The following is a 14,631-nucleotide window of genomic DNA, read 5'->3' on the forward strand; positions in this document are numbered from 1 at the left end:
TGAGAGTTTGTGAGAGAGGCTGGGAAAGCAAGATAGTGCCTGCTGTTTGTTCAATTTCCTCGACTTCAGATCAGATGGCGACTGAACTGTGACATAGGCAATCACAGAAAAGTGAACAGAATCATTACCTTGAAGTCATTAGCAAACTGCCGTGTGCCAAGTACCTTGTCTGCATCTTGCTAAACAACAACCAGAGATGTGCTATGGGCAAATTATGTATCGTTTTTTAAAATAATTGTAGCCCTAGTTTCAGCCTCTTCCATTAGAAAGTGACTTTAATTGGAATTCCTAAGAATCACTGACAAGAAACAGGTAATTATTTGTTGGCTCTATCTTTTTTTTAGCTGTTCAGATGGCAGTGTCGGTTGGTCAGTCCGATCCAGTCGGAAATATCTGATGAACTCTTGAAGGTATTGCCATGAAATTGTGTGCATATGTACATGCATATTCTCCAGATGATGAATTCTAACAACTTCATCTAGCGCCACCATGAGATTAACATTTAGGATTCCGCGTGAAATACTGTATCACATAAACTATTGGATGAATTAGCATACATTTCTGTGCATGCGTACATTCGTGTTCCCCAAGTGATTTTGGCTATCCCTTGACTTTTTACCTTACACCACCACGGGGTTGACATTCATGGTGTTGGGTAAAATAGCTCTACAGCTATTGCATGTATTGTCATGAAATGTGGTAAAGGCATTCATATTCTTCTCAGCATGAATTGCTATTACTTTGATGATCCCCAACTTTTCATCTCGTGCCATCATCAGGCACTGTTTTTCTTTACTCCAATTCTTTGGATCGTAACTAAATATGGGCATAGCCTTTATTAAACAGCGCCTCGATTGTCTATTGTGTTTTAACAACATAGAGGTCAGGAAAAAGCCACGGTGTGAAGTTATAAATGTTCGTCAGTGGAGCTATTCAGCAAACATTGCCAAACCAGGATGCATTTAGTGTTTGCTCATTTGCTGTGACCATAACACAGCTGGAGAGAAGAAAGAGATGAATAGGTGTGCCCCGTGTGAAGTGAAAGTCAGGTGTCATCACATCAAAGACTGAAGGTTATTCATTGCTGGTGGATATTTTCTCCTCTCTGTATCTCTAATTAAAAACTTTCAGCATTCCCCTTGATTTACGTTGATGGCACAAACAGCCTCGAGGCGTTTACCAGCCACTGCCGGCACAGATGAACTGGGGATGATAAACACCTAAAAAGTCTTTACATCTTTGTTCAACAAAAGTAGCATGATGTTACTCCAACCAAATCACTTTTTGTATTCATGAGTGGAGTGGTTATGGTGACATTTTCGGTTTGAAAACAGTTAATACTACTTTGGAATGCATCACATTTGAGTCTAAAAGCTCAAGTGAAATTGTCCTGATGCCTGGAAAGTCAGGCTTTGTCAATGGAGCAGCTCCAGCAAATGTTCCTGGGAGGGATGACAGATTAGAGGCCTCGTTCTTGGTCTCTATGTTTGGGAAAGAATTGTTCACATTAACATATTGATGGAATTTTCAAAGATTATACAAAAAACATATGTGAATTCAGTTGCAGGGCTCTTTCCTTTAACCTTCGAATGTGTGTGTGTGTGTGTGTGTGTGTGTGTGTGTGTGTGTGTGTGTGTGTGTGTGTGTGTGTGTGTGTGTGTGTGTGTGTTTGTGTTTAGAGCACATGTGGCTGATTAAGCGAATCATAGAGCAGGGGAAGGTAGCATCATTGTAGTTTCATCATTAATGTGCCACAGCCTTGAAATGAGGTCTGAATTATTTGCTCCACTGCCATTTAAACTCCTTTCCCATAGTCAGAAGCCTCCAGTTTCTCCCTCCAGTTTCTCATATGCATGACTTTTTTCCTCCTTTTGTCTCGTGGCCTCTTTGTAATTGTGGTGGTGGAAAAGGTTGGTGAATTTTTTCCCAGATATAGGACAAGAAAAACAGGCAAACAAGCATTAACTGTCATTACTCAGAGTCTCTTAGCCAGATTGCCCCGTCATGCAAAGACATCTCATGGTATTCGAAGGGATTGTGAGGTATAGTTCTTGCAAGAGGCAGGTATTGCAGTGAGAAGTCAAAGAAGGTCACATAGTCTGGCGACTGTGGCGGTGCGGATGCCGACAAGTTGGTAATGAGTCATGACCATGAGCTGCAGACGCCACATCAAACTGATACTTAACAGACAATCAGAAGTGGTTCACCTTGGCTACAGCATTTTAAATCCTTGAAAGATTTTTTTTTTCTTAACTAAGAGAAGTATCTTACTCACTCTCTCTCTGTCCCCATTCCTTCAATCTGTCTCTCTATGGGCACCAAAAGGATTACACTGTCACAGAGATGGACATCTGGGCTTTTGGCAGCTTGGAGGATGCTTCCCTCAGTTATTCCCTCGGTTATATCCCTCGAAGGGATAACCTGGTTTGGTTTCCCAGTACTACAAATACTACAAGATCGACAAAATCTGGCAACTTTGGATCTTAACTCGGGCCCTAAAAAATGATGGCGTACCCGATGGTATGTTTTTTGTATTCCCAAATGGCCAGATGACAGTAAATTTAGACTCCCTCGCAGGCTTCGAACTTAGACACCAGTTATGTTAAACAAAGCTTAGAAGCAAAGTATCAAGTAGGCTAGTGTTTTTTTACAATAAAAAATGCCTGCGGCATACCAACAACCAAAAAGATTACAAAATGTCAAATTGTAGCATAATACAGCATATACGGTAGGTAAGTATTGCACCGAGTATTTCATTACTAGGCCAGCTACTATATTGCAGGCCCAGACACTCAACAATTGCAATTGGGACCGATTAAGTAAAATTTGACATTTTCCCACGGCACACCTGATGATCTCTCACGGAACACACTTTTTTTTGGGGCCCATTTGGCGCCGCTGTTATCCATTGTTTCAGACAGTTCATAGATTGGTTCAATCAGAAAGAGTGTGATTTTGCTCTGTAGTTTTGCTTGCATTCATTCAGTATATGATAACAGAAGAGACAGAATGTCAGGGTCATAGTGAACACAAATATGAACTTTTCTCAAATAAAGAGAGAGAGAAATATTTTTCCTGCTTGTAAGGGAAAGACGGATAAACTAGCTTTCATAGCCGCGTCACTTCCAAATCCAATGGATGGAGAATGGACCTGACTGTCAGCTTTTTGAGTTGTTTTGAGTTATTTTGAGCAGAAGGGAATACTATTTTGATCAACATTTACATCTATTTTGTTGTCCGTGTAGTTTTTTACAAACCACTGATATTTTATGCTCATTTGGACACTATCACTGAGATAAAGATGAACTAGTTCAGTGTCAAATATACCATTGAATGGAGAAAAAACATGAACAAAACTTAAAAAAACACATTTCAAGTACATCTTGATTATCGGTATTCCCTTTCATTTGCCTCAAGTAAACCTAAATATAAGCAGGTAACAATCGTTAACAACTACAGATAGCCACATTCAGTACTACCTGTACTTACATTCCCTCCGTGCATCATTTACTGTAACCTAAACTCCTCGGTTTAATCCTGCTGTGGTTGATGAGAGATGTTACTTGGCAGAGTGAGAAAGCCAGCGCAGCAGCCTCCCCAAGGTCCTAGTGCCCTATGTTAAGTATGATGATAGGCTATTGGATTGTAATTTGAAGGGGGGTAAAACATACAAACCACAACGCACAGTGGTTGAAAATCACTGGGCTAGATAGTACGCATTGCAGAATGTAAAGGTGTCAACAAGATATCTGTGAAGACTAGTATTTCTCAAAAGCCCTTCTTCCAATTTAACGTTCTCACAAGGGATAAAACTTCCCCAACAGCAGCTGTGACATATAGGTGCACAGCAGTCCAGTTAAGTGAACATGCAATATTTAGCACCCTTTAATCTGATCATCGCTATTTGTCTGGGAACTGTGTCTCAGTTTTTCTTTTTGTGGTTGTTTGCTGATGCCCTCAAAGCAAATCTATCAGTAAGTCAATTGCCACACATTCCTGCTCTGGAATTTGCACTTTTATTTAACCGCAATCAAACCACCGTGGGTTCAGAGATGAGTCACCTTGAGGTTTGACGTGCATGTATTTGCTGTTGGTTTTATAACCAACGAAGCCGTATTTGGAAATAGAGACAAAACACACAACTGTAGGAGTAACTGTCAACAACGAAATCTGGTGTGCAGCCAGTCATTCACCAACTCTGTGATCAAAATGGTTCTGTTTGTAATTTCACTTATGTTCCCGCAAGCTGCAGCAATGAGCAACGAAGCTGTGACTGTTAGGGACATCAGAGGCTTTTTGTGGAAAATATCTGCAAAATCATTTGCTGTTAACGTTCACTTAAAATGTACTTTTCACTGCAGTTTACCCCATGGGAACTAATGTAGTTCTAATTATGCAGTTTGTCACTGTCATTATCATTGCTAGAACATTGTGTGTGTGTGTGTGTGTGTGTGTGTGTGTGTGTGTGTGTGTGTGTGTGTGTGTGTGTGTGTGAGTGCGCGTGCGTGTGTGCGTGTGTATGTGTGTGCATTTGCTTCTGTCTCTCACAACAGCCACAGTGCAGTGATTTTTGACTTGGTTTTTAAAACTGCAAATCCAATAGTATGAATGCTTTTTGAGAATAGTTTTACATTTTGGAGGAAATTCTAATTAACTTTCTTGGCAAGAGTTCAATGAGAAGATTGATATCTCTCTTGTAAGTGATATTAATCTTTTCACCTAACTCTCGGTAAGAAGGCCTATCAGCATTATTACAACATCTTCTTTAAAGGCATCTCTCTCAACAGTTTGGTTGGTCATCATGCAGTTATGTGTAATTACTTTCCTCCACTGGTCGTTCTTATCATATATGCATATGTTTTACAATGCAATGATAATTTGTTGACATTACATTGAGTTATTTGATTTTTCTGATCAGATCGATCAGAATAATACATTTTTAGTTATATATATCTGGTGCAATGACAATTGTTGGAGTTAAAATCAAAGTTAAATCAATTTACATATTTACAAATTTACAAAGGTACACATTTAAAGAGGTAGATGTTAATAAATAGATCACCTTGTTGACACAGCGTGTTATTCATCTCTAGACTTGACTTTCAGGCGCTGTTGCTTTGTTTTTAGAGTTATTTTAAGAGTTATAAATCTACTCCACATTGACTTTGCCCGATTCATTTTCCAGTTTCTTTGTGTGCTAACTGCGTATGTATGTATTATCTCAAGGCCTGATTAAAACTCCATTAGTCATGCAGAAAACAAAGAATGTGTAATCAAAATGGAAATGAGTGTGACAGGGCCGTGGAAACAGATGAAGCGGACAAACTAGCTTCTGCTCAAAAGACTTCTTTTTGTGCTGTTTATCTTCTTTTGTCCTTCTTCAATAATAGTCAGAGCTTTTGAATCCAGGTTAAAAAAGAAGAAGATATTCTAAAGATGATGTTATGGGTTATGCATCAAGGAGCAGTGACCTCATTTACAGAAAGAATGCTATGAAAAAAGTGAAATCTAGGTCACTTTGGCCCACATTTAGCGTTCTCTTGGCCATCAAAAAGTAAACAGATGTAAGGGGAGAACATTTTCCAACAAAATAATTACATCATTGAAATTGCTTGAGGTCATGTTACAGAAATATGCCGCCTGATCAGGCTGTGTGAAGGAACTTGTCCTACAGTACAACAACTAATCAGTCAGTCCAGTTAATGAGTCAGACTCCTTACTCATCATTTTAAGCCCATCCATCACTGTATATACGGGCTGCCAGGGCCAGAGCGCTGCTGCCAATACATGACAAGATGACAATGAGACAGCAAGCCTCTCCGGTTGCTTCTCCTACATCTATTAGGAGCTTGCAGCATTTGTCAAACTAAACAACCTTTGACCACAGTGGCAATAAGTTAGACATCAGGTTAGTTGTCATGTCAGGTTGCACAGGGGCTTGTGCTGATTGGTGGACATAGCAACCACAGTGTTGCAAACAACCACTCAAGTCAAATCTAGTTGGAGTCGACCTCATCATTTATGGATATTCTATAGAAACGGGGCCAGAAGCTGGCATGGATTGAAGAACGGCACGCGAGCCAGAAAAGAGGACATGCTCTCATGTTTGAAGGGCTCGGGGCCTGTACTTATTGTCTGGGGCCCAGGAGGAATGACGGTAGGGGGTGCCTTTGCCTTTGTGTCGTTTGGTGAGCAGTCAGTTATCTGCACATGTGCCACATTAATTAGCCAACAGGGGAGTTGGATGCAGTGTTGAGGCTAAAAGGGGGTAGTGAGGCGACATCGAGGTCCTGACTCTGACGCCCCAGGGGCAGCGGGGCACTCCACCTGTTAATGAACTCTGAAGTGGTCTCTAATTGGACCTCTGACTGTGGACCACACAGGGACATAAAGAGCAGATACAGTATATAAGGCTTGGGGCAAGATAGATTGAGTCATTAAGTCTTTGTTAATAACTGTAATGGTAATATTCATATTGACAAAATTATTTTTTTAGTTTGTCAAGAATTAACTTTCTTTCTCCATTTATACTTATACTCTTAATGTCTGCACAATTTTGAAAAGACTATTATATCCAGCCAATCAGTGAGTCAAACTATTGTTCAAACATTGGAAGGCATTACATTGATTTAGTTTGTACATGGTTGTTATTGGTAGTATTTGAACTTTTTGAAAAAACACATCTAAAAGACTCCTTGTTTCTGAACAGCGTTGTGTTTTGATATTTGTTCCCAGCTCCTTTATTCACAGAGGCAGCGTTGTTGCGTTTGTTTTTAATTATTTCTCTGTTTTGAATTGAAAACACTACATATATCTGACTGGTGTCATGCTGTAAGTGTCAGACAGTGTGCCGGCTTCTGCTTGATGTCTGTGTTTGTATCATGTCATGTTCCCATCTCATGCCTCACGTGTATCATCGCACTTCATTCATGTGCATGACTCCGAGTAACCTACGTGGTTATTTTTGTGTGACTCAGAGGCCCTGCTCTCCTGTAGCGTCGTCAGTCAGACGCTGCTGTTTGGATAAACAGACAGGCAGAGAAGTGCCAGATAATAGGTTCGGCCCAGCGTGAGGCCCTTTTGCTGTCACATTCATTTGCAACACTACAGGAGCAGCAGGGAGGCGGGCATGATCACTGCATTTTAAATGTCTTGTTTTGTGTCTACTATTAATGATGAGTCCATAACTGTTGTAAAGTGGGATTTGGGGTCATCACTGTGTTTTAAAAAAGGCGGCGTAGATTTCTTTCTGTCAGTTCTCCTGCGGTGGGAGGGGCAGATGAAGTGACGGGTCACCCTCTTCTCCACACTCCGCTGATCTAAAGCACTCTCCGATGAACAATTCCGTCTGCCCGTCTGCTGTTTATCAGAAGAAACGCCAGATCTCATTGAGGAAACAGATACTTCCGACAGACTGCCACTCACTTAGCTAAAGGGGTTGGATGCACTTTGATTATGACTCCTCTTACCTCCACATCCCAAGCGCCAGGCCCAAATTAACCGGCTGTCAGCGGGGCCACAAAGAGAATGGCCATGGCTGAGTCTGATTTACGTCACACAGAGCCATCATAAGGGCACAGTTGGCCTCCCTTCTCCCCCATAAGCCATATACACCCCGGCCCTATTGGCCTCTCTTTTTCTCGCCGTCCCCCACAGTCCCGCCCTCACACCTCCTGTCCCACACACTAAACCTGTCACTCCAGACAGGACACAGGCGCCCGAATCAAAAGGAGCTGATTAGTAATTAATGGTGCTTCGTTGTATTTGCATCAGGACTGTGTGCTCGGTGTGTGCGTGTGCATTCAGAGTGCCGTTGTCAATCATGCAGAGTGTGCCCCGGTCCTCCCTCTTCTGTCCTGCCCATATGTCCCTCAGGGGTGCAGCTACTTAGGGCTATTGATAGGATAGAGATGACTCTGTTTTACACCCACACATTTACACTCAAGCCCAACACCGGACCATAGAACAACCTCCTGCTGAGCACAGAGAGAAGAAAGAAAAGCTGGAAACTGCATCAACACATCATTCTGATGGATCTATACCCAACGACTGATTGATTTTTACCAGTCATTATCATTGCGTTTCCCTCAGACACACTTGGATTATACACAACTGTTGGGATTGTGAGTGTTGGGTTGTTTTCCGCAATGTGGGTGTTTGGATTCTGCAGACAGAGACAGAGTTTACAAGGATGGAGCCCGGCACTTCTTTGTGTGGTCGCTCTCTGCTTGTGTCAAGGATGCGCAGGGCTTGAGGTTTGGACCGTGGGCGGGGAAGGTGGGCAGAATGCGTCTGGGTTCTCAGTGCCTGTGGTGTTATTGTTGACAGAGACGGGAGTCGCTCAGGATGGAGCCAGCGAAGGGGCAACACCAGCTCCCACCACCGAACACGAGGATGACAACTCTTTGGGCTACACAGGTACTGCTGCTGCTTTCTCATGATACTTAAATGTGTCCTCGCATACACTGTGAAATATCAGCGTGATCCTTTTTTACTAGCATGTGTTGTCCATTATACAAACCTGGTGTATCTAAGCCCTTTATTGGGAAAAGTAATCAAAGGCATTACAAAATACACATTTGGGAGCCAATGTTTAAATTTTTCAAACCACAATTCCCCCACAGTTGTAAGTCTTTAGACTGAATAAATACTACGCTTAAACGTAAGACAACAGTTTCCATGTGTTTCCACGGCACATATCTGTTAAAAACATGATCTTCATGTTGTGACCGCTGCTTAGATTTTCCCAATTTTGAGTGTTGCAAAGGGAGAATTGTGGGAAAAGGAGGCACAAAGCGCCATTGTAAATGCATCAGTTGAGGTAGGCAGTATCTCCTCAGACCGCAGAACTCTGTGGGGAAATGAAAACCCGGAAATGGGGTCCTCACCTGAGGGACTGGCTAACACACACACATGAGCACATACAAAGGATTCAAGTCTGGAGAAAATTAGAAATGACGCATGTGTTTTTTTAAGCCCTTTACCCCAGAGTGAGGGTAAAAAGTGTTCTCAGTGTGTTGTCCCAGCGAGGAGACCTCCCTCCCCAGGTCATTTACTGGACCTCACACAGCTTCAGGAAATCTTGTGCAGAAAAGAGAAGTCCAAATGATCTGCCAGAACCGCTATGTGCAGCAGCTTGGCAGCTCTAGTTGTTATGTTCCTTGAAATACACACAATAACTGACAAAACCATTATCATCAGAATCACGCCGCTCCTTTTGCCAGCGACATTTAAAAAGTTTGAGCCCAAACAACTATAATACAGAAATATTTCAATTTAAACTCTGTGTAAACCATAAATTCAAGGTTCCCAGTTTTCAACAGACTTGGCATGCTTTGAATGAGGGCTTAAAGGGGGAAATCATGTTATATTTGCCTCACTGCATCTGGGTTCATCTTTAGAATGATAAATCTGTCCAGTGGACAGTGCCAGGAGTTCATCTTTAATCTGGCCATTTAATCCCATCTGTGCATGAAAATGAAAGGAATCGATCTGGCCCAGTCAGTGAATTGGAAATGAGACTAATGTGCCCTAATACCTCAGTCTACGGCTGATTGAACAAAGTGGGCGGCTGCCAAAGACTTCATTTTCAAAGAGCGTGCCTCTGTGGCGGGAACGTGAGGATAATCTTGACAGTTGACAGTTTTCGCTCAGGTAAAAATGGAGTGTACCGTCAACTGTTATAGTGTTGAGTCTTTAGGTGCCTGGTTCTGTTGGATTTTGTCTTTGCTAGTAAGCTCAGTGAACCTTATGGAGAAAGTGGAGAAAGAGGTTCATTGATTTATGAGTACATTTCACTGTTTGCCTGATCTCACACTTACACATGACACTGAGGAAGAAGGGTGGTGTGTCCTTGAAGTCTCTTCATTTACTTATAGGTTTACATTCTGAAATAAAGAGTTGTGTTGGGTTGAGTCAATAATTTAACATCAATGTGGCTAATACTGTAACCTGACCCTTTTTTTTAAAACTAAAAACAGCTTGCACGGTTTTAGGCAATGACACGGTGATGTCTATTATGGTATAGTCACCTGGGATCAATCAAGCCTACTGTAATTGTTATAAGGAAACTCATGCTGAAGACCTGAAGTTTGCAATACATTAAAAGTGTGTTTTATTGGTCTCTCGAGACATTGACTCTCAGCCAGCTCTAAATTGTTTCCCGATATCAAAGAGCTTTGTGCAGAACTTCACATTCATAATAAATGAGACTGACCTGTGTGAAGGTAGTGGATTAGAAAGGCACGCTAAAACTCTCGCACTTACACTTTGCTCGCCGCTGCTTTGCAGCACACACACACACACACACACACACACACACACACACACACACACACACACACACACACACACACACACACACACACACACACAGAGAGAGGAGACAGGCCTTTGGTTCTTCTGCCTCGACATGAAAGGCTGAGCGGGACTTCAGAGAGCACATCAGCACTCATATCCTCCCTTTACGCTGACAGCTACCATTGCATTTGTCTCAGATCACAAAGGACGGCAACTTCAGAGAGTCGCTCTATTCGTCAGGTTTTGGACATAAAGATAGTAGAAAGGTGAGGGAAATTTAGGCTGCTAAATAGTCACCACTGATTGGCTGCAGAATAAAGGGCTACTGTAAGACCGTGTTTTAAGTGGCCACCCCTACAGCAAACCATTCACTGTGCTAATGGATGTACAGATGAGCATAGAGAATAGCAATCACCACACACCAGTTCACCTCAATCAGAGGTCCTCCTTCCCATAATAAGTACACTAGGAGCAATGGCGGCTGGCGACACCCCGGTTTTTACACTCTCCGGCACGTGATGTGAAAACGTGAATTGTTCTCTGTAGAGACAATATTTGGTTTGTCCATTCTGGGCTACTGTAGAAACACTGCGATGTAACATGGCGAACTTCTCAGTTTCAGGTGATTATACACTTATGAACACATTTGTGAATTTTATATTCCACTTTTGCAAATAGGTTCCTATAAATCCTACACACTATGCCTTTCACTTGACCTAAGAACTCATACCATCACTGAACTGTAAACGTGAACGTGTTGTGTGACACAGTTCTGTCAGCTGACACTTTGTCACATGGCACATTTTTACTGAAGTATACATTAGCTTTAAGCCTTATTTATGCTTCAGGCTCAATGTCTCCGCCAGCATGCCACCAAATACAATAAACACATCTAATGTTGAATGTTAGTAAGGAGTGTTATGAACTTATTGGTCACAGCTGTGATAGGATTGTGGCATTCTTAATGGAGAAAGACTTTAACTGGTGAGAATAGGCAAAGGCAAGTTGTCAAAACATCCAGAAAATGCAATTTACAAAGGTGCAAATGCTTCGGTGGTACTTAGTTCTACAGTTCAGAGAGATTTGAATGGTTAAAAGGTTTGTGCCAAACTTTTGTTCATTGTTACTTTTTCATGAACAATGGGCTATGTACGTTGTGTGTTGGAATTATGGCATAAACTAAGAGACCAACCTACGCTGGAAGAAATATATTGTTTTGTCTTTCCTGAAAGCAAAGGAAGAAAAAAGCTAGGAAAATAGTTTTTACTAACACTTTGCACTGTTGTTTTTCATATTTATCTCTGAAATATTTTCTCTTAATGTGATATTGACCTTGACCCCGAAACTTTGTATGGGAGCTGTTTTAGCATCTGACTAAATTGAATCATAATCTGCCACACTGCCGTTTACTTTTGATAATATGAATGAAATGTTCTGAGAGCTTTGCTCTCATTGCACATCAAGTACCATGCTGCCAGGTCCTGTTCACATATTTACCGGCAACATTTAAACTGGTTTATTAGGAACTAAGACGTGCTGGGCTTGTTGCTACAAGTTGTTGCTCACAACACTGTTGTTGTTTTAAAGAGAATAAATAATGATATTATGGATTATTGCATAGTTAATCACTGCATATCAAATACTGCTTTATTTTTCATATTGTACATTGTGACGCTAGCTGTTTTGAAAAGAACATATTCAAAATTGTTGCTCATCTTCATAACGTTGTGTAAACTTGAGCATATTCAACACTACATTGAGAAACAAGATCAGCATTTAGCTCGTGTGAACAAAGTATATCTTGACAACAGAGATGACGCTTGCAGATTGTTCTCATATTGTTGAGGCTTAGCGGGTTGAGCCCAGGTGTGTTTTTCCCCCCTTCATTGATGCAGGAGTTTGAGTGCTCTGTGTCTGGGCACACGGCACTGACAGCTTTACCATGAGAGAGATGGAGAGCCCTACTCTTTATTCGTCATTCTCATTACTGGGCTGATTCGCTGGCCTTGCTGTCCCCACCCTGAAATCCAATTTCCTTCACAGTGTCACCGCCACATATATTACCCAAGAGTCACCACACAGCGTCAGCGTGGCACATTTCTTATGTTCATCAGTCTTAGTACCGTGGTGATCATGGGAGCAGAAAGTGTGCTACATGCTCAGCTAGCTGCATTCTCACATATTAGCCCCAGTGCAGCAGCCGTGCTCGTACCAGCGCAACAATAGAGACTGCTGTCTGGCCATGCCTGGGGAAGCTTTTCACTTGAGATATAATTAGTTATAAACATGCACTAATGTCTTCCTCACAGCCTCTGAGCTGCTGAGGCCAGTTGAGTTTTTTTTTGTTCCCTGTCCAATCTCTTTTCATCTCCCTGATCCACACAGCTTAGCGTAGCACCATCCCAGGAAATGGCTCTGTTAGCCGTTCTTGTCAGGAGAGAACGTGGAGTAATGTGGTCAAGAGACACTCGGGGGGGGGGGGGGGATTTGAGATGGGTGTTAGCACGAGAGCATGAGGGTTGAAAGCACAAAGACTTTGAGGTGAGAATTAAATTAGGATATTCAGATCCATGTTTCTAGTGTCCTCGTGATAATTGAGAAGAAGATTGGATAGGGTTTTGCTAAGTGCTAATAATCAGCTGCTCCTGCCCCGTCAAACACACTTAATTTCTCAGTGAAAGGATAATCAGTGTTTTCTCAGGATGTAAATGGGTCACCATCTCAAAGTGGAGAGGAGGGAATGCTGTGGCTCCTCTGACTTTACAGGAATACATACTTGCCGCTTTTTTTTGCTGCTATTAGCAACTTCCAAACGAGGTTTCTAGTCTTTCATAACACAGCTTTGGTCAACAACCTGTCATCAATATTGTATTAAAAACTCAGTAGTATTATCTTCCAAGAGTAATTGCAACCGCTCTGTAATATACAGCAAGGAGTTAGGTAATTTGTTTCTTGGACAACACCAATCAAGACTAATATAATGTTAGCTGTATAACAGCTGTAGCTTCTCAGCTGTTCGGATATTCTGGACGGCTCACATAAGGCGTGCTTCATAAAATCCGAGCCACTGTCGAATTTCAGTCACAACTTCATCCGCCAAGCAGTCTTTTATTCTTTGTTTTATATATTTTAGAGTCAGGAGTGTTAAGTGCACATTCTGATCACTCCAAGGGTGAAGTACTAAACTATCTGTCTGTGCACAGTACGATTTCCGTTCTAAGAGTTTAAAGTGTGCGCTCTACGAATCTGAGAGTTAAATCCAATCTAAATTGTACAAAAAACTGTGATAAGATTGACCATTCTGTAATTAACATTGCCCATTTACAGGAGTTGCTAGTAATATACAGTACTTTTGGAGCTACTGTATGTCCCTGGTAAATGAGAGCTTTTTTTAGTGATCCACCCACAGCAGCGTCTAATAGCTATTATTTGATAAAACACCTTCCCTAGTTTATGCTCATTTCCAAAGCTGCCGCTGCCTTCGGAATAATTAGCTTTTTTATGTTTTATTGATTTAGCTTATCTTTAGGAGTAAATGCATAAGGAACACTTACAGCCCTGTGTGCTCCTACCAGCAGAAATTACTCTAATAACTGTCAGCCATGACTGAAGGCTTGATGATGTGTAAAATCATTGCTGGTTTTATTGGCGGTGATATGATTCGTGCATCGTCATGTTGTACATAAAGTTCAGTCACAGCCAATATTAAGCCTGTTTCTCCAAGACTCAGTGTGAACTGTAGGGGGCTGTGGAGATGTGGTCATGAGATTGGGGGGAGGGCTGTAAATCTGGGCAGCACCTGCTCCTTGGACTCTGGCGCGTGGTGTGAGGTCAGCTGCGCCTGATATCCCATCGATCATATTTATTACATTCATCACAGCGCCAGTTTGTTTTGGCAGCTGATCGCACCAGGGAAAGGCTGAAAGAATAGGCTTTTTATTTGAGAGACTTTTAGCATGAGCAGTGTCTTTGCATTTTTCTCTGCTCGGGGTCTTCAGAGAGAGATCAGTCACTGATGTTGGCTCTTGGGCCCCACTGAAACCACAACTACTGCAGAATGATATCCTAAGTACAGTTCTGGAAAGTTTCTGGAAGAAATAACTTTGAGGAAAAAGATTATTAGCATCCCATCAATTCTCAGCTCTATGACAGTTTGGGTGTGCAGTTTAGGTTTGTCTCAAATATTGCGAGAGCAATTTGTGTTTTTGCTTTTTTGATTGATTGATTTTTTTTATAATATGACAGAAAACATGTAGAAAACCAAAGTGTTATTATAGTTTGAATTAGGAATGTTTATATAGCCCACAAAAACTGCCACAAAAGAATTTTGAT

At 41.6% G+C, this 14,631-nt stretch overlaps 1 protein-coding gene across 1 annotated transcript in view; it reads left to right on the plus strand.

Annotated features, from left to right (window-relative positions):
• The window catches only part of robo1 (roundabout, axon guidance receptor, homolog 1), a gene marked incomplete at its 5' end in the record, with an annotated part of 156,103 nt that overhangs the window by 9,672 nt on the left and 131,800 nt on the right, over nt 1–14,631 (plus strand). The window contains one exon of the mRNA XM_079225397.1: nt 8,329–8,418. Coding sequence (XP_079081523.1) covers nt 8,329–8,418 — 90 coding nt within the window. The remainder of the gene's footprint in view (nt 1–8,328; nt 8,419–14,631) is intronic.

This window comes from Taurulus bubalis (assembly GCF_910589615.1).
Source record: "Taurulus bubalis genome assembly, chromosome: 10".
Lineage (NCBI taxonomy): Eukaryota > Metazoa > Chordata > Actinopteri > Perciformes > Cottidae > Taurulus > Taurulus bubalis.